Source organism: Podarcis liolepis (assembly GCF_965112155.1).
Source record: "Podarcis liolepis genome assembly, chromosome: 1".
Lineage (NCBI taxonomy): Eukaryota > Metazoa > Chordata > Lepidosauria > Squamata > Lacertidae > Podarcis > Podarcis liolepis.
In genome coordinates this window covers 136,907,741-136,928,955 of record NC_139554.1, presented here as the reverse complement: position 1 = coordinate 136,928,955, position 21,215 = coordinate 136,907,741, and the positions used below count along the sequence as shown (strand labels likewise).

The window sequence follows — 21,215 nt, the reverse complement described above, 5'->3', positions numbered from 1 at the left end:
AATTGTGGAGTTGGAAGGGACCTTAACGGTCATCTAGTCCAACCTCCTGCAGTGCAGGAATCTTTTGCCCAACGTGGGGCTCAAACCCACAGACCTGAGATTCAGATTGTCATGCTCTGCCGACTGAGCTATCCCAGCTCTAATGCAAACCTTTTCCAAGAAGCATTTTGTAAACAGAAAATATATTTGTTTTGTTTATAGCAGTTTTCAGATGCCCACTAAAATTCACTAAAATGTATGTGTGTGTGTCTCAGGGGTGGTGATTCATGGTGCAAATGGATACTCTTGGTTCAACTAGTCTTCTTTTCATGATTGCAATTCTGCAATCTTTGCATCTCTTGCAGATAAAGTATCTCAGTCAGAATCTGGAAATTCTATTCTACTGTATTTGGTGTAAAGCTACTGGTAATTGGTTTATGGAAATTTTTTTACTGACTTAATTGAGAAAAGTATGGACTAAAAATTAGGGGGGAGTGCTGAATTGGTGAGGGCAATGGCTCATTTCTGACTCAGAAATTTAAAATGAACAATCCTAAAATATTTTTATTCTACTAACTTGAAAATCACCTTCATAATTTTTCAGCAAACATTGGGAATAGTTGGATATTTAAGATTATAAATATCTTTATATTATGTATGAACAAAAGAAAATCCACTCTGTAAAGTATGAAGGGGCTTACACATTTAATGGGATCTCTATTAAGATAATATGTGAAGCAGTGCTGTTAATGCAGATAAAGTATATTGCATTCTTAATAAAGCTTTTCAGTTATGAGGTACTGGAGGGAAGATTGAACAAGAATATTTTAGATTTTTAATGGTCATATCAAATAAATTAATAAAGTAATAATTCAAACAGATGAATAAATTGAGTCAATAATAATAATAATAATAATAATAATAATAATAATAATAATAAATACCTCCCCCATCTGGCTGCATTGCCCCAGCACACCTCTGAAAATGCCAGTGACATGTGATTCTTTGGACTGAAATCAGATACCAAACTGCAATGAAAGCTTTGCAAGCAGTCAGTGTTTGTGTCTCATGCATATTAGGTTCCCCTGCCGCAGTGTGCAGCTGAAGGGCGCAGTGGCAGAGGGCAGGCAGGAGGTCCTTGGGCATCAGATGGAGCAATGGGGTGACTATATGGGATGAGTTTGGGTAGTGAAAGGTCTGGAGGCAGCTGAAGAAGTCTCTCTGCTTCTGGAAACTTGAACTTCAGCAGATAAAAGCTGTTTCAGTCAGTTTCTCAGGAGAGGGAGGAGGAAGCTAGATTTCTTTAAGGAACACATCTTTACAAAACAACAGAGAACTTACTTCCTTGCTTTGGCATCAACCTGCAGACATTTCTTCCCTCCTAGCAATGTCTTGCTATGGCAGCTGAGGTCAGCACTTCTACTCTCACTTCATAGACTTTTAATGCTAACCCTTGTAAAGTGGTTCGGAAGTTCTAATCTCTGGGAAAAACTCCCTCCACCTTCAGAGCCAGAGATTATCAACCTTTAATGCAGAGCTCTTTGCTCCTCTCAGGTATGTTTGATTTAGGAAAATATCAGAAGGAATATTTCTGGCACTTGTCAGCATTTGAAAAAGTAATTTGACATGTTTTGCATTTTATGCATTTGTCCAAACACCTTCTTGTTACCTCCTGCATTTTAAATATAAGTGAATAAACCCAATCAGACTGAAGTATTCTTTGACTGGTATGGCCTTTTATCTCATGGGGCTTCTTATGCCTCAGTCTCTTATGCAAGTAGCTTGCAGGGAGAACATGGAGTGCCGACACTGTGCCAGTGCTGTGATAGTGTGGGGAGAGGTTAGCATTCTCTGGCAATGAGCTAGTAACTGTTGTCCCCAAATAATTTGTCATTTTAGAAAGCAGCACAGTTGCTATGATATGATTGCCTTAAATAACTGAGGTCCTTTCACGTTTCCCCCACGCTTTCGTGGAGTAACAGCCCTGTTTCTCTACTTCAGTTGCAGGCTGATCAACAAAAGATTGCAATCCTAGCTCCATTTACCTGGGAATTCAATAGGACTTACTTGTCAGTAGACTTGGGGTGGTATTTCAACATGTTGATTGACTAAATTAGGATACTTAAGTTCAATAAGTATATTCTGAGTAAAATTGTAGTTGGTTAGGATTGTAATTAATTGAACACAGTCAATTTCAGGAGTCCATGGTTAGGACTGTGCTGTTAATGAGAAGTCCACTGCCCATTTATCTGGGAAAGCTATATTGAACACTGGGACTTCATTCCAAATATATATGCCTGAGACTGCATTGCACTGCGTGTGTGGCCTTGAGACACTGCACTCTATGAATGACATGTTCTCTCCAGACAGTTATATAATTAATTGATGTAAATTATTACATAATCCTAATAAAACCTCCCTGTCAGAGGAACAGAGAACTGTCTGCAAAGTTGTTATTCTTTTGAATAACATTAAGTTACTTTGGATAATGTTTATAACGGCAACCCTACTTTATATATCCAAGTTTTTCAGTGCATTGAAAATAAATGAAGGTATTTCAAAGTCTGTTTTAACCAGTCTTTATCTGTGGCTTTATTAATAATACACTGACATATTGTTGTCATTTATGATGGATCAAAAGGCACCTTTATGTTGTGAACCACACTGTGATCTTTGGATGAAGGATGGTATACATATTTAATAAATAAAAATAAATACAATTATTATTTAAGTTTAAATTAATCTTCCCTTCACCTTTTCTAAAATGTAACCATGGGCAGGCATCATATGAGACTGGACGAGGCTCGCAGAAGGAATGGGGGGCACTTCTAATTAATTTGTCAGCTTTTGTTAAATCAATAATACTTTTATCAAATACTGTACATAAAGACTTCTATTAAACACACAATATACTAATACATGAAGATGTATTACATGCAGAATATCTAACTAGAGATGGGACTTTCTTTCTTCCTTCCTTCCTTCCTTCCTTTCTTCCTTTCTTTCTTTCTTTCTTTCATAAGGAAGTATTATTTTGACTGTGCCTTGGCAGACATTTTAATATTGTATTTTTTCATATATTTTTTATTAATTTTTCAAATTTATAACAAATAAGACACCCAAATAAAGAAAAAAAGAGAACAACATTACAATACTAAAACAGAAAGCAACAAAAACAAACATATATACCTAATACTTTAAAGCCTAATTTATATTTCATTGTTAACTGACTTCCTCGAATCCCTGCTTACTGAATTTCATTGAAACACTTTTTAACAGCTTTCCAATATCCTCTTTCTAATCAAATTAACACCTTTAGTTTACAATGTTCTTCTCTTTTCATAATTATACAAATCCATAGTATTTTACAATTAATCTAGTCTTAGGCCCATTTGGTACTTTCAGATAATTTCTACTTATCGTATGTTACAACATTTAGCTAAATAGTCTTTAAATTTCTTCCACTCTTCTTGGTATTCCTCTTCTTTCTGATCACGGATTCTTCCAGTCAGGTCGGCCAGCTCCAAAAAGTCTAACATTCTTCTACTGTTGGTATTTCTTTTGATTTCCAATTTTTGGCCAATAAAAGTCTTGCCACTGTAGTGGCATACAAAAACAATCTAACATCTTTTTTGGGCAATTCCAATCCTATTATTCCAAGCAGAAAGGGTTCTGGTTTCTTAATAAATGTATTTTTCAACATTTTTTTCAACTCATTATAAATCTGTTCCCAGAAGTCTTTCACCTTGGGACACGTCCACCACATATGATAAAAGGTGCCTTCTTTTTCTCTACACTTCCAACATAAATTATCATTCATATGGTATATCTTTGCTAATTTTACTGGGGTTAAATACCATCTATACATCATTTTCAAGATGTTTTCTTTTAATACAGTACTTGCAGTAAATTTAACCCCTTTCTTCCACAACCTTTCCCAATCCTCCAACATTGTATTGTGTCCAACTTTTAAATATTGTAATGGAAATTCCTTTAAAATATTGCTCACATTTAATTTGTACAAATTTGAATATGTGGCTGACGCCAACAATTAAACACAACAACAGAGGAATGTAACTTCTGCCACCGCAGCCTCCCCAACCCAATTCCAAAATTTGGACCCTGTCATGCTCTAGCAGCGAGGAATCTCCACTCACCTGGGGCTCTGGAGGAGCAGCATTTGCTGCATGGTGCAGCCGTGGCTGGTCCTGGGAGGCCACCATCTTCCTGTGTGGCTGGGGAAGGGATGACCACTTGGTACCACCCCACCTCTGGGTGCTGTGCGGAAGTCCCTTCTGAAGTCCATCTGTGCCTGAAAAACAGGTTTCAGAGGAGCTCCCTCTTAGTGTCCATCAGCTGATGGGCACAGAGGAGAGCCTTTGAAGAAGCTGCCTTTCAACACTGATCAGTTTATGAGTTCTGAGAGGGAACTCCTTTGAAGTCTGTTTATGCTTGCAAATGGAGAGTCCCTCCCAAGCTCCCTATCTACAGTATGGAGATAATGTTTGTGACCTCTTCCAGAATTGTTTTAAGACTTATAGCAGCATAATATATCTTGTTGGTGTGTGGGGATGTGTGTTAGGGGAGGGGCAGTACCTCTGGTGGGTGACATCTTGTGCTCCTTCTCATATAGTTTGTCCACCTTTGGACCCATCCTGCTCTTAGCTCTCACTGTCAGCATGTGACAGTGGCTACACCCTTTGACTGGCTGGCTAAACTAGGTGAGGGTAGCCAATGGGTCTCAAGCCCTCGATGATTTAGGAACTTCACCTGGATGAGAAGACAGACTCTGGTGGATTGAGTGGACAAGATTTGTAATGTGTCCAACAGTCAAGAAGGTGGTTTTTTCATGCTCCGTAGAGGAAACTGAGTGGCAGATAGAGCTTGTCAACCTGGGAAGAAGGAAAATTCTGTGCCTTGTGCAATATCTTCACAAGGAGAAAAGGCTAAGAAGTAAAACATACACAAATCCGGAGTCCCTAAGATGGTTGGATGGCGCCTTGCACACCTTCTTCCAGCAACTCCTGCAGCCAAGCTGGTGCCACACATATTGCTCTGCTTTCCTTTGGACCACATCAGCAAGGCTGAGAGGGAGGTCTCGTCTGGGCAGCCCATGCCCAGGCTTGTGCCCCAGGGAGGTCACTTAGGTGCTGCAATTTGACTACACCCCTGGGGGCACACTCCATTATCTCTCAAGACAGATGGATGACAACAACAAATGTATCTGGTTGCTTTGAATACCATAAAGCACTATTAATTAATGTTTCAATATTTTAATGTTGTATTTTAATTTTAATTTTGTTTTTAAGTTGTAATCAATAAAAACTTGTTTTTATTATTGCTTGTAAGCCGCTCTGAGCCCGGCCTTGGCTGGGGAGGGCGGGGTATAAATAATAATAATAATAATAATAATAATAATAATAATAATAATAATAATTTTCATACTTTGACATAAACTTTAGGCTCATAGTCAAGAAACATTGCTTACCCTGTCAGTCCTATTGGAGATTTGAAGACAAGTGAGCAAAGTTTTATAATTCCACAAAATGCCACTGTATTCCACCCCCCACCCCCCGCTCACTCCTGTGCTCCAAACCAATGCTAGAGGATCTCCCAGCCTTCCAGAGCAGATTGAGGGGGCCCAGGGACATGGAAAGTCCCATTGCATGAGCATATCTCAATTTGAACATGCAAAAACTTGGGTGAATTCCACTCAGTGAAATTAATGAACATCACTAAGTTAGGTCCATTAATTTCACTGGGTCATCTCTGAGTAAAGCTTAGTAGCATACCACCCATGGACGTCATCATATTGACCTGAGAGTGTTACCTGAAATGTTGCCCATGTGTGATCCAGATTTCTTATTTTCAACAGTGGAACAAAACTGGTCACTTCCAGCGGAGATGCAACTGTTCGGATATGGGACTTTGCAAAGGGCGGCTGCATTTTGACCTTGGAAGGTCACAGCTATGCGGCCTGGGACTGCTCCTGGCATTCATGTGGAGATTTTGTGGCTTCTGCCTCTATGGATAAAACTAGCAAAATATGGGACCTGAACAGGTATGTGATAATTTATAATCATTTGTATGTTGAAAGAGATTCTAGATGTTGGGGGGGGGGGGAAGGTTGGCTGAGGAAAATGACAAATGATCTTTTAAAATTTTCAGATGCTTTCAAAAACACCAAAATAATATTGCACTATATTAAACATAATCTGCTCAATATAAATAAAATGAATAATCAAAAAATTATGTCACATTCTATGAAGTGTCTGTGTGTGCATATCTATTTTATTCAGTATGAAAGCCTATTGGATTCAGTGCCACGATTGTTGCAGATCAGAGATTTGTGTCATGATTACACCCAATTTTTCTGGTTGTAAGTTATTTTTACATCCATGGGGTTTTTAGGATTTCCCTTTATATCAGTTCTGGTAGAGCGGAGCAGTGTGCAGCTATGTCTCGCAAACACTCCATGTGATCCTCCTGGGGCTGGAAAGGGGTTAGCTTAACCTCCAGTTTGCTAGCAGAACTGAATTACTGTGTTGCGAAATGATGCATCTCTAAAACGTGTGTCACCAATATGAAAAGTTTGGAAAGCTCTGTGGTAGAGTATGGAATAGGTGATTTATAGCAAGTGGCAGGAAACCTATGGCTCTCTTGGTGTTACTGGGTCTAAATTTCTCATCATCCCCAACTATTGACCATAATGGCTGGCACTGATGAAAGTTGTAGTCAAACAATAAGAGCTGTTGGACAGTGGAGCGGACTCCCTTGCGAGGCTAGAGGCCATCTCTAATGGATGCTTTATCTGAGATTTCTGCATTGCAAGGGGTTGGACTAAATGACCCTCAGGGTCACTTCCATCTCGTCAATTCTGTGATAATAATATGAGTTCCACAGGTTCCTCAACTTCCAGTTCTTTTTTGTCCATTTCTGAACTATGTAATGACTTGCACCATCTGGCGATGACAGTGTAATAGTACCAGTCATGTAATTGTACCAACATGATATTTTGGGTTTCTTTATTCTTTGCTGCTGCAGTGACCTATGGGATTAGGTCTTAAAAGTACTCTTTTGTTTCTTGGTGATTGTTATGGAAATTACTGGCACAAGACACCATGTGTGTTCTTACGGCCAGGAAGAAAGCATCTTCATTTTTTCCAAATCCTACTTCTAATGTCCAAAGTCCATTCTGGGGGTCTAATCCGGCCCACTGGTCGGTTTAATCTGGCCCCTGTGGCAATTTATTTTCTGGGGTAAAATCCTAAAAAACCCTCAACAACCCCAGGATTTATAAATGCTTTGGTTTTATATCTACTTGTTCTTTCTTGAAAGAGCCCTCAGGGTCAAAGAGTCTTCAATGGAAATTCAGAGTGACTGAATAATAAAAGTATTTCATTCCTTTTCCAGTAATAGACTTGCATTTTATCATTAAAATAAATTTTGAGCTGTTTGCTGTATTGCATATGCTCTTCATATTTACAAAGAATTTCCTAGCTCGTATTCCTTATGATGCATGTAATCATCCCCACAATTCTTCACAACATAAATTTGATTATGGAATTGGAATATGATCAAGCAATCATTTATCATTTATTTGTAGAGTCATGTATTTGCGTAAATAGGCATAGTTCAGAAGATTGTTTAATGTTTCGGTTTGGTATGTGTTCAGGATTGTGCCGTACAGATTGTACTATATATTGTTATCTGGACAGTGATACGTGATCTGCATTTTTGTGGCCTAGCCTTGTCAGGGCAATGCTGATCAACTAAACAGTTTCTTAGAGACGGCCCAATACTATCAAAGTTTACTTTGCATTAGGCTCCAGCTAATAGAAACAGCAGCAAAATTGTTACTGGACATGTACACCGTAGTCAGCAGGTGAGGCTAGTTGCATTTTTTAATATACCCATCTGTACACAGAGGGCATTTGGATGTAAAGTCAAATCACGAGAGCCACGTACCTTTGTCTTGCTCTGTCTTCCCTCCTCCCTCTTCTGGTGTTGGCACTTTTTATATTTTTTATCAGTAGAAACTATATCACAAATCAGGTAACTATTGTGGACAGATGTATTCTTAATTGCCTGTATATGCCTGGCAGAATGGGGGGGGGGTCAGCAATTGTTTAAAGGCTGAAATAAAAAGTGCCTGCTGAATCTGTATGGAACTCAGCAAATCAAGTGATGTCCATGGCATGAATCACTGTAGGGGGGATTGCAGTGGATGCCCCAGGCAGAGCTTGAGATAATTGTCTGCTGTGGATGTTCCTTGGGCTTCCAGCTAGATCAGTCTAGTAGTATCCTTGAGTTGTGAAGCTGAACTAGGGTGAGCACAACCCCATTCATAAAAAGGCTGAGCATCTTGTTGATCAGTGAAAGCTTTCTTTCACAGCACCTCCATATTATCTGGGTTTATCCTCAGTTTATAGGCCTTCATCTATTACTGCTTCCAGACACTGATTCAGTAGCTTTGCCACCTCACCTGAATCTCATGAAAAGGAGAAATAGAGCTAGGTATCATCAGTGTCCTGATGGCATCTCATTCCAGATGTCTAGACGACCTCTTTCATGTATACTTGGTTTAGGGGTTCAGTGGTTCAGCCTGTTTCCCAGTGTGAGAACGACCCAAAGACATAGGGCATAGTCCATCCACGGTAAGCACTTGACAGTTCTGTTGATTTCAGTGGTAGTTAAACCTTACATTAACTTTGGCTGGATCCAGCTTTCAGAGGTTTCACACAAAATTATCATTTATGTGGCATTGTTCCAAAGGGGTTGGACTTGAATGGATTCTCTGCAATCTATGAAATGGAATTCTATCAGTGGTTTAAGCTAGATTTTAAACTAAATAAATAATGCTTATAATGGTATTTCTTCACTGTGAGGACATGTTTCATTATGTTTGTTTGTACAATAGCTTGCTACTGCAGTACGGGCAATAAAATTAGTTTGCAAATGCAATCAGAAGCCCAGATGGTGGAGAATATAACTTTTTCTGACATAAATTCATTGGGGAAAGTGTCCTAGGTATTGAACCAAGTGTTGCTGAGTTGAGCAGAACTCAACAGGGAATGCGCTTTCTGGTTTCTGCATTATCTTCACCATCGCTCTTGACAGTCCCAATCTGACAGTGTTGGCACTTTCAATTTTCACTTTCTTGTTTTTGTTACTTCATGTCACATGGTACTCAGGGTTCCAGTTCAACTTTCTTTGAGGAAGAAAGCACATTAAATTTCACTAGGGAAGGAGCTGTTTTTCCATTCAGTCTGAGCTGCCAAGCCATCATTTCTTTAGTAGCTCATCAGCAGATGGTTGATTTAAAGATATGTTTTACTTTTGAAAGGGCTGGATCTGATTATCAGAAAGCTCCAAATGCAACCTTATACAGAACATGAGTGGATACTGAAGAAGGACTGCAGCAATGTACGACGTACTCTGAGATTTCAGACAAAAGCAATGCAATCAGATGGACTTGACCATTATGCTCAACCGTAATGGCATTAGCAGGGATCCCACACAGAATTGAGTTGCATGACACAGACTCAGGAGAGATAAAATTGCAACATTGCCAATAAATTCCAACCAGGTTTAAAGCTCATTGCACTCACATGTGATGTCATTTCAAATATTGAAAGAGAAGGCAATATATACAAAGGAAAGGCCAGAGGCTCTAGTGAAACAATGTGATTTCTGTTGAATGGATTTATAAAGTAACTCAGTACAGTATAAAACTTTTTCTTGTGATGAAATGAATGCTCTAGAAAAGCAAAAGTTTGTCAGATTACTATCAGGCAACCTTCCAAAGGTAGCACAGAGTAAGTAGGCTAACAAACCGACATATGGCTTCCATATTAATTATACAATTTTCAATTAGGGAAAAACTCCTCAAATCAGTCTACTTTGAAAATATTTGAGCATACACAACATATACTAGGAATGAGATATTACTCCTTGGAATGTATCTGAAGAACTGTGAATGGATGGAAAATAGTTGCTAGCACTGTTTCACAGGTGCCTAAACAACAGTGATGAAACAAGCCCACTCTCATTTTTTTAAAAATAAATTTTATTAGTATTTTCCACACAACAACATGAAAACTATCAAAAAATAACAATGCACAACACACAAAAATCAACATTCGGAAACTAAAAAACACAAAAAACAAATCTAAATCTTACAAGTTAATATTATAAACACTAAAACAACAACAACAAGACATTGACTTCCACCAATCCCACAGCACCTCCTTTATCTCTCATTGTGTCTTCCTGTTTTCCTGTTTTCTTTATCCTCTCTATCCTAACATCTAGATATAAATCCTTCTTTCATATCCTTTCACTTCACAAGGTTATTCCAGACTCAGCCAGATTTCTGCTCTCGAACCTTGACTTTTGAGGTATTCATTTAGGCACCCCATTCTTTTTTTACTTCACTTTTTGGTTTTTGTCTTATTATATCTGTCAATTTGGCTAATTCTAAGTATTCTGAGAGCTTACGTAGCCACTCTCCCCTAGTGGGTAACTGATTCCCTTTCCAGTACTTAGCCACCAGGATTCTTGCTGCAGACATTGCATATAAGAAAAAAATAGTTTTGTCTTTGGGGATATCGTCATTTAAAATTCCTAAAAGGAATGCCTCTGGCCTTTTACTATATGATATTCTTAACATTTTCTTTATTTCTTTGTGGATCATGCTCCAAAATTTCCCAATTTCAGGGCATGTCCACCACATATGGTAGAAGGTTCCTTTTTGTATCTTGAATCTCCAGCACTTATTATTATATGTTTTATTCATTTTTGCAATCCTTTCTGGTGCCAGGTACCACCTGTGATGCATTTTCATATAGTTCTCTCATTAAGTAACATGCTGTAAAATTTATATTTTTTGTCCATAGTCTTTCCCATTCATTATATTCAATTGGGTGGCCCACTCTCCTAATTTGCAGCTTAGAGTTGTATAATGACTTTATGAAGTTGACAGTTTTACTTCAGTCCCTTTCCTCATTCTCTTCTCTAAGGCATGTTACTGTTGTATTTCTATTTTATTTTATTTCTACAGCTGCATTTAGAGATAGTTTGTGAGTATTTATTTGTTTGGTGGCCAAGGCTGTGTTGTGCAATGCAGGAATTTGTTTTCATCACCTAGTTGTTTGTGTTGCATTGGTTTTAACAGCTGAATTATATATTGGTTTTTTTAATATTTGTAAGTAGTCTGAGACTATTCATTTATTTGCTCATTTATATAAATAAATTAATTGCCTTTTTTGGAGCTGTTGCACACTGGGTCATTTTCATTGAGCTGCCCATCACATCTCCAATGTCTCTTCCCTGCACAGGCACTGAGTTCCGATCCCATATATATGAAGTTCGGATCCTCTCATCCATAATGTGCATCACATTACATTTGCTTACATCGAACGGCACCTGCCATTTGATTGCCCATTCACTCGGTTTTGAGAGATCCTTTTAGAGCTTCTTGCAATGGCTTTTTTGTTCTTGGCACCTTCAACAACTTGGGCACTGCGCTGCTCACTCTTTAACACTTTAAAAAGGAAAGGTTCCCCCCAAAAACCAACCCTGTCCATTTATCTTTCTTCATCCTGGTCTTTAATCAGTTGCTGATCTATAAGAGTGTAAGTCCTCTCATCCCATGACTGCAAACCTTACGCAGAAAACTTTGGTGAAGGACTTAGTATAGAAAGCATTTTTTGAAAGTCTAAATTCCCAGTGGCTATTGGACTTGTATGCCTTATTAACACTTTCAAAGTACTATAAGCCAGGACTTGCACTCGTGGAAGCCATGCCAGTACATCTTCAGCAAGACTTGTGCTTGGTAATTGTATCTTTGATAATGCTTTCCAGCACTTTTCATTAGGCTATCTAACTTGTCATTTCCCAGACCTCTCCTGGATCCCTCTTTAAAAAGCAGTGTTGCATTGTTCACTTTCCAATTCTCAGGCATGGTGGCCAGTCTTAGAGACAAGTTGCGTATGTTTATTAGAAGATCCGTATTTCACATTTCAGTTCTGTAAGAACTCTCTGGTGGATGCCACTCAGACCCGGTTACTTGGTTACTTGCTTTTTTAAAACTGTCAATAAGGCCCAGAAATTTGTCTCTTGTCACCACTGTTTGCCTCAGTTGATCAGACTCCCTTCTTGAGAAAGTTAGTTCAGGCACTGCAGTCTGCCCTACATCTTCCACAGTGAAGATAAATACGAATAAATCATTCATCTTTGCTGCAGTATCCTCCATCAGCAAATATTTGATTCCCTTGTCCAAAAGTCCAGAAGCCTCCCTTTCCTGCTTCTAATGCATTAATAATAATAATAATAATAATAATAATAATAATAATAATAATAATAATTAATAATAATAGTTCAATTACAGTGACAGGGAAGGAGAAGCTTAAGACTACAGAATCATAGAATTGTTGGTTGGAAGGTGTCTCGAGGGTCATCTAGTCAAGCCTTTCTGTTAGCATCCAGTCTTTGGAACACTTTTCTCTGCACTAATCACCAGCATTGTCATTGTTAGCTTTTGAGTGTTTTTGGGTTGTTTTTTAAGCACATTTTATTTGGCTGAGACAGAGGTAGCCAGAGGCACCCACAAGGTGCTACAGATTTTGTTGAATTACAACTCTCATCAGCCTCAACTAGCATGGCTGTGATGGGAGCTGTACTTCAACAATGTTGTTGGGTATATTGACTATCCATGACGTAAGCTTTTGCAATGATTTGACTGAACTTGGCTTTCTTTTTCTGGTTGTTATCATTCACTGGTGGATTTGCCTGTTTTATTTTTTGTTGTTGTTTGAATTGTTTTTAACGATTTGTTATGAACTGCATCGGAGGCCCATATTTGGCAAAAAGATGGGATGGAAGGTTTAGAATAAGTAATTTAGATGTATGAATTTCTTCTACCCCTAGGCTTATACTGCAACCATCTATTTCATAGGTATAGTGTAGTGCTCCCATCATAGAAAGAATATAGGGGGAGCAATTTGTGCATAGCTGCCCACTGAATGAATGGGGAAACTAGACTGATTTTTCCATGGTTATTCACAGACTTGTTGCTCTCTGTCTAGCAACTGGAGCATACAGGCTCTCAGACTGGGAAGCGTGCCATAGACCCACTCTAAAGGAGAAGACAGCCACCGTATTTCACCCTCTAAAACTGACAGTGATGTCATATTCAGCAATAACCAGAACCCTGCAAAATGGACATCTCTCAGGAATAACCACAGAAAAAAAGCTTTGTGAAAAGGATGGGTGGGAACAGTAATCACCATTTTATTATTCATAAGTGTAACAAAGATTGAAAAGATATAGCTATGCATATTAATAGATCTGCAAACAGTTTGAGGATTGGGTTGCCTGACCATAAATCCAGGGCTGTCATAGTCATTATGGCAAGATTAATTGCAATTATAAATCTCTTCAGAGATGAAGGGACTTATCTGAGAAATGCAAATCAATCTTAGCTTACTCCTGACAAAGACCGTCAGTTATCTTGTTCAGTAGCACATACTGCACACAGTGAATAAAAATGTTCAATCTGAGGTTGTTTTGCCTCTAAGTCACACTATTTAGAGTTTAGGAATTCAACAGATCATATTGAGCAGTAAAAATATTGTTTTAATTATCTTTGTTGGTTTATCTCTGAATAGCCATTTTGCCCCTCACCCATGCAGCTAAATATAATAAAACCATGTCTTAGTTTGCAACCATCAGCTTTAAACAGTTACTAGTTCTAAACCAAATAATTAATTAAACCAGATCCCGATCCATGACTTGTTTCTGTCACAATGAAGAATGTAATAAACTGGACCTCTGCTTCTATGGCTTGTGAATGGTGTTAGAGTTAATACTTTTTATGAATTATTGAAGTACCTTTGCCTATATGGAAATTGTTTATTTAAAAATGACTATGAAGCTGTATAATGTTGAAAATTACCTCCATCTTAATTCTACCACTGCTCTACTGCCTGTATAATGAAATCTCCATTTTAAAAAGCAGTGTAGCTGGATACAGGTCAGTGCTGTAAGGGCATGTAATCAATAACAATGACCTCATATTAATTAGTTTAATGTCTGAGTAAAGTTTGGTATATGATTTAGCAAACTGTGGACAAAACCAGGAGGTTGGAAAAAAGGTTCGCCTCATTTCTTTATTCAAAAAGCAACCTATGAAGCATGTTCAAAGTGTTAAAATTGACATTTTTTACTCTCAGAAACTGACCTGGTTTGTGTGACACCGTAAGTGGAGCTGTGCCTTCCCCAGACCACACAAACAGGCTTGGTCCTGCAGGGGAGCTCACTCACTTTGCTTCTTCCTGGTCCCTTTAGCATAGCAGGTGTCATCCAAACCCAGGATTGTGCTCTCTCCTCCTTAATCACAATCTGTAGCCAAGAGCAAACCTTAAGGAGAAGAGAGCTTAACCACAAGCCCAGGTTGGGACAACACACTAAACGAAACCTTGGCTTAACTGCCATGTGTTTGTTGAAAGAACCAAGGTAGAGTAGTTTTCTCCAGAAAACCATGAATTTACATGAAGCCATGGCTGGATATAGCCTTACATGCAGATATGGCTACTATGTGAAGAAGAAGGAGGAGGAGGAGTTGCTTGGATTTGATATCCCGCTTTATCACTACCGGAAGGAGTCTCAAAGCGACTAACATTCTCCTTTCCCTTCCTCCCCCACAACAAACACTCTGTGAGGTGAGTGGGGCTGAGAGCCTTCAGAGAAGTGTGACTAACCCAAGGTCACCCAGCAGCTGCAGGTGGAGGAGCGGGGAAGCGAACCCAGTTCCCCAGATTACGAGTCTACCACTCTCAACCACTACACCACACTGGCTCTGCAGACAGTTAAGAACATTTTATTTCCTTCAGTTTGACTACATCTGAACACTTCAGCACAGTGAGCTTCCATTGAAATGGGAAGAAGAAATAGCAAAGGAGCACCTCTGGGAGCTCCCTCTTAGCTTTTTTCATTATCATCATATTTGTTTTCAGTCTTCTGTTCCTACTTATGGTCTCTGTGCATCCAGAACCTTCATTAAGAGATCTCTCTCTCTCTCTCTTTTGCAAAGTCATATTTTACTCATACTTTGTCCTACAAATTTATAGAAACCCGTACCTTGTCACTGTTTCACTGCTCTGCTGGACAACGCAGGGCCTGTCAGCGCATGTGAGGTTCAGTAATGTCGCAAACAGGCCACTTTGGCTTGGAATCCCTGCTTCTAGAATTTCTTGAACTTTATTTTGTCTCATTTTGACTACTGAAATTTATTCCGTACTTGATTTTTCTTGTCTGTCTTAAGAGTTTTTCACCTTTTGTTCAAAATCCAATTGCTAAAATTATGTAGCTTTCCTACTGCTTTGATCGTATCATTCCTCTCTTCTGATATCACTGCTTGTTTCCTCTAATCTTTCATATTTGGAACCATTTTTAGATAGTCTTTGCCAACTCTCTATCAGATGATTGCATTGCAAGCAACAAGGACTTGGAACAATTTGAGCCTATCTTTGTTGATATCAGGGGCATCAACAAGGGTTAAGCTAATAAAAATGATCCTTTGAATAAAAATATCCTGGCATGGGGTCAGCTTCTAAAGCTGCAGTTCATAGATGACTGCAGCAGTACTTGGTACAGCTGAGAAAAGAAAGTTGCAGAGACCTAGATTAGGGTAGTTTTAAGCACCAAGGAAACAAAGCATATATACAGGACTAATAGAGGCAAGTTGCATTGGGGTTTGAAGAGGAACAAGGAAGAAAGGCTAGGGGAGAATTTATGTGTGCTTAACCACATTTCCTGTTATCTGAATTTAATTCTTGTGTTACAGTCCAGCCATGAAAATGATTAAAACTGAGGCTGGGGAGAGGTTAAGGGAAGGCCTCCTGTCAGTTTTCCCTATGGCCCTGCCAAAGCATTCCTATTAGAAGGAGAACCCAAGGGTTCCCCTTGTGACATGCCGTTCTGCTCTAAATAGTGGGCCACTTTCTGACTGACTTCCATGCATGAATCCAGGGCCAACTAAAAGCTCCACTTTCAGCAGGAATATTTGTGACCCCAGTATGAATTCAAGCAATGTAAGGATACTTACTTTGCTGCCATGGCTTAAGTTACAGATAGGACTGAAAAGCAAAAAGGAAAGATCCCTTTGAGGTTTAAATCATCAGATGCCGAGTGGGCAGAATCTCATGGCACCAGCATGGTTAATATTTTTAATTGCTTAAGATACCTCTGAGTTACCTGCAGACAATCTAAATGGAAGTTTGAAGGTACAGCTTGTGTGACCCAGGCTTGGAGAATCCCCCCACAGGGCAGATACAGGGCAGATACAGTATTAATGAGGTTTTTTTTTATCACCAGCCAGTTTGTGCAAATCTTTTGTGGAGGGAAAAAGCTGGAGATATCTACCTAATAAATAAAAAAGCAAATAATTGCAAATATTTTGCTGCTCTGTTTTCTAAAAATCTAACTATCAGATTTTTTTAAAGCCTTGAATAATATACGCTTAACCACTGAACTATGAATAGCTAAATAGTTATAGCTAGCATGCTCTTTTCAATTAGGTTCAGGTTTTTTAAAGCAGATTCTGGCTATATCCTTTCTAGTTTTGTAGCCCTTTATTTTCCCATTCCTTTTCTTTTAGAGAACATTTGTCGTTCACTGCATTCAAAACTGAAATTGTTGTGGAGAGAGACAGAGACACACGGGGAGAGAGATTTGCAGAGCACCAGGAGTTGTAATATATTCAGTGTAGACAACAGTTCATTAAGATTAAGTATTTCAATCATTGCAGCAATACTTTGTCAGTACCGCTCAAGTCACGTTTTACGTACACACCCTTTGTTCTGTCTTCAAGTGGTCCTGTTTCATTCAAAAGAAGACAATGTTGCATCAAACGCAATTCCAAATGGCTCCTCTGTTTACAGCAGCTGAATGACACAAGCCTCCCATTTCTGATTCAGAAGCTGTACATGGCTAGTGGCAGCAGCCAGACTCCTGAAACCATTGTAAACTGTAATGTATTCCAGCTTGAAATTAGATGAGCTGGTCATTTGCTATCGAAAGATGGTTGTAATGAATGCCTCTCTATTTATCAATTCTTCTTATTTCAATCCTAGTTCTTTTAGCCCCAGGCGCTCCTCAAAGATTGGTCTTTTTCCTCCCTGCTGAGAATTCAGAAAGGAGAAACTTTGCATAAAATTGTATGCTGTCAGATGTTTTTCTCCAGAATAGCTGAAAGTCTTGTCTTTTCTACTTCTTATGTGCCCTACAAAAGCATCCCATGTTAATATTTGATTAGGTGAAATAGGAGCCAGAGTCCCACAGCTGCCCTCAGACAGTTTACTATTAAGACAAAAAAGTTCTTCCAAGAGGTTGCAAAGTTAGGAGATGATATATTGATTTTTACACTTCCTGACAATGCGATAAGAATCATTTTGTATAAGAATATATTCTAGCCTCATGCATACAATTCCCATTCAAACTGCTCCCCCCTCTGTCTCAAGCCACCACTGCCCTGCATTTTGAAGTGAACAAGCAACCACATTTCTATGCTTTTGTAGCCTGGCTGGCATTATTCCTATTCACAGTACTTCTGTATAAATTTTTCCTTAGCAAGAATTTCCCACAGAAATTCATATATAAAAATCAAAGCCAGACTATTTAATGAAATGCTGATTTATATGTACCGCATACTACCCAATGGGAAAATGTGTTGATTTGTCTTGACGTCACATTCTGGCCTTGAGCGCTACATGAATTCAGTTAACTAAATCCAGTGCTTTTTTCTTTTAAAAAAAATGTTTAGGGGTATGCGTCCCCCCAGAAAAAAGCACTGTCTAAATCCCAAACATAGGCCAGGGGGGGTGTTTTGTACAAAACTTTAGGCCTTTATTCAGCTGGATTACGGAAATGGAACCTTATGTATAATTATTCATAAATAAAATCATTAGGCCAGGGATAGGACAGTAGAAACAAGCAAATTCCAGAGCTTTCAAACCAAATTTCTGTCATTTTTACAAGAACTAGAAGGGGTCTTAAGAGGAATTACATACATGAATCATGGGTTAAACTCTGTGGAGATAGTAAGGAAGCAATTAAACATAACTGTTTCCAATAAAATTCTAGAAATAACTCTGAAATGGTTTTTAATGGAAGCAGACCACTCACTCATAGTCAGGGGAATATTATTTTGAGTGGTGGGAAAGAGATAGTAAGAATGTTTTGTAAAGCAAATACCGTAAGTATTTTAAGATACTTATCCTTTACATTGTGTGTGGCTTTTTAGATTGTCTTGCATGGAAGGTTCAGTGAGGTTGGGCAATAAATAATACGTTATTTATACGGTGACAACCACATGATACTCTATTTAAGAAGTGGTGACTGACAGTCACATCATCTATTAAAAATGGATTGATAAAATTGAGTCGCCTTCATTCGGGTGTTGGCTGATTAACATTAAATGCCTTTTTAAATGTTTTTGTGTGGAGGGAGGTTATTGGCTTGTTTTTATTTTATTATGAATTTTGTATTCTCATTTTGTATTTTTCTATTGTGAATATGGGATCTTCGGAGGAAGGGTGGTATACAAATTTGCTAAATAGTAATACTAGGTTCTTTGGTGTTGATCAGACAGGGTTTGATTTCTGCTATTATTTGTTGGTAAATCTGCAGCAGGTTGGACGTTTTGCTTTGAAGGACTTGGCGTAGACACATCAGAGGCTAAACTCTTTGGGATGTTGTCACTTAGTGTCAGTGACCATTTTTGTCTTTTTGTACTCACAAGCTCACCAGAAGGACTTGATGGCTCTGGCAGGGGGAAAGGTTCTAACAGGGGGATAGATTGTAACTAGTAATGGGAAATGATCGCTTTCTATTCTATTGTGACATCAGTAGGACTCCGAAGCAGGATATAAAGATCACGTGAGTAAACCCACTCAAGTAGTTTCTTGCCTTGTGGGTTGATTTTCTTGTCCAGAGAATAATGAGATAATGTGAAGATTTCTTCCAAGTCTACACCCACAAGGAGTAAAATTCCCTCCATTGCAGGTGTTGAAGTCCCCAAAGAATAAGATATCTAAATAGAGATCTAAATAGAGACTATTGTTTGTGGTGCAGCATCCCTTTACGTGTATTTACTTTTGGTTCAGATCTGTCATGGCCAACAACTAGTACAATAAAGTTATTTACCTACTACTACTACTACTAGTAATAACTGATAATAATGATAATAAATTTATTATTTGTACCCCACCCATCTGACTGGGTTGCCCCAGCTACTCTAGGCAGCTTAAAGCATATACAAAAACATAATAAAACATTAAACTTTAAAAACTCCCCTACACAGGGCTGCCTTTAGGTGTCTTCCAAAAGCTGCATAGTTCTTTATCTCCTTGACATCTGATGGGAGGACGTTCCACAGGATGGGTGCCACTACCGAGAAGGTCTTCTGCCTCATTCCCTTCTCTTCACTTCTCACAGTGAGGGAGTCACCAGAAGACCCTCAGAGCTGGACCTCAGTGTCCAGGCTGAACAATAGGGGTGGGGACGCTCCTTCAGATATACTGGGCTGATGCCATTTAGGGCTTTAAAGGTCAGCACCAACACTTTGAATTGTGCTCAGAAATGTACTGGGAGCCAATGTAGGTCTTTCAGGACCATAGCTGTCAACTTTTCCCTTTTCTTGTGAGGAATCCTATTCGGAATAAGGGGAATTCCCTTTTAAAAAAAGGGAAACATTGACAGCTATGTTCAGGACTGGTGTTATTTGGTCCCAGTCACCGCTCCAAGTCACCAGTCTACTTGCCTTATTCTGGATTAGATGTAATTTCTATAATTCCCATCATCCTTGACCATGCTGGCTGAGGCTGATGGGAGTTGTGGTCCTACACAGAACCTTGTATATCATTATTTTAGGCTTAGCAGCATGCAGACTTTGTAACTCTTAAAAACAACTCTGTGATGGGACCCTAGTCAGGTAAAGTAGAAGCCACTTGAGGAATCATGCTGATCCAAGAATGAAAATAAATCAATGCAAAAGTTCTTAAACAAGATAATCCAATCAAAGGGGTAATTGATTACAGTTGGATTTTCATGAAATAGTTGGCACAAAGAGCCTATTTCAAACAGTTATGTATGACAAGTGCTCCATGAGGTGAACCATTTTGTGTGTTTGTGTTTAGTTTATGGATCATCCCCACTCTCAGAGCAGATGGTTTGTCTCTGTGCCACCACAATCCATTGTTAAAAATGTTTGACAGCAAATTACACAGTGAGGACCACCAATCATAGCCAAGAACCAATGAATTTCTGAATACACCAGCTGCCACATGTCAGCATTCAGCTTCAATGGAAAACCAAGAATATTAATATAGCACCTATAAAATGATATTGGTGGGTAATGGAGTCCTCTTATGTGCTGATCTTATGTCCTTTTTGTGTTGATCCAGATCACTGGCACTTTATTATTCATCATCTTCCCTATCAGAGAACGTCTGCTATTTACTGTATTGGGAATAATAGTACCCCATACTTGTGAACAATGTTACATGGGGGTGAAATCTGTGAATTACCTCCTGAAGTGGAGCAGTTGGACTTGTGGCTTCCTCAATCTCTTGCTACCTCAGCCCTAAAAAATCTAGTCCTCCCCTGTTCTGCTATACACTCTGAATATTATCATAGCCACTGTAGCTGTGGTCTTCATTGAGGCAAGGCTCCTGAATGGCAACTAAAAGGTGCCTCCATTTACTACTTTAATAACAGATGTGTGTCTGGAAACAGACTTCATACCTTTGGACACAAACAAGGAAACAAAAAATAGTCTCTCCTAAAAATTGTGAGTGGATTCCAACATACTGATTCATTCCTACATTTTCAGCTCAGCTCAACCTCAGATTTGCCTCCTTATTCTTTAAATTTTTAATCTATAAATTCAGTTGCTCAATGCAAGCATATCTTTTGGAATCAGAACATAGATTGCATTCATTTCTTTTAGACAAATCATCTCCTTCAGAGCTGACAAGCAGATGAGAAGAATGAAATATGCCTTCTATATTTTAGATCTACTGTCCTTTGAAAGCCACTTCTTCTGCTGAAAAGATGGGCAGTCATACCCCACGAAGTCATCTGCTGCAACAGCTATTGGAAAAACAAAATTAATGAAAATGGTTTCACCTGTAGGTTAGATAGTTGGTGAATGTTTTATTTTGCACTTCAACAGT

General features: G+C 38.8%; 1 protein-coding gene across 3 annotated transcripts in view; it reads left to right on the top strand.

The window, feature by feature from the left end:
- The window catches only part of SPAG16 (sperm associated antigen 16), a 393,527-nt gene that overhangs the window by 185,877 nt on the left and 186,435 nt on the right, over positions 1-21,215 (top strand). For all 3 annotated transcript variants that reach the window (XM_083473469.1, XM_083473470.1, XM_083473471.1), the window contains one exon: positions 5,855-6,040. In XM_083473469.1, the coding sequence (XP_083329595.1) occupies positions 5,855-6,040 (186 nt within the window). The remainder of the gene's footprint in view (positions 1-5,854; positions 6,041-21,215) is intronic.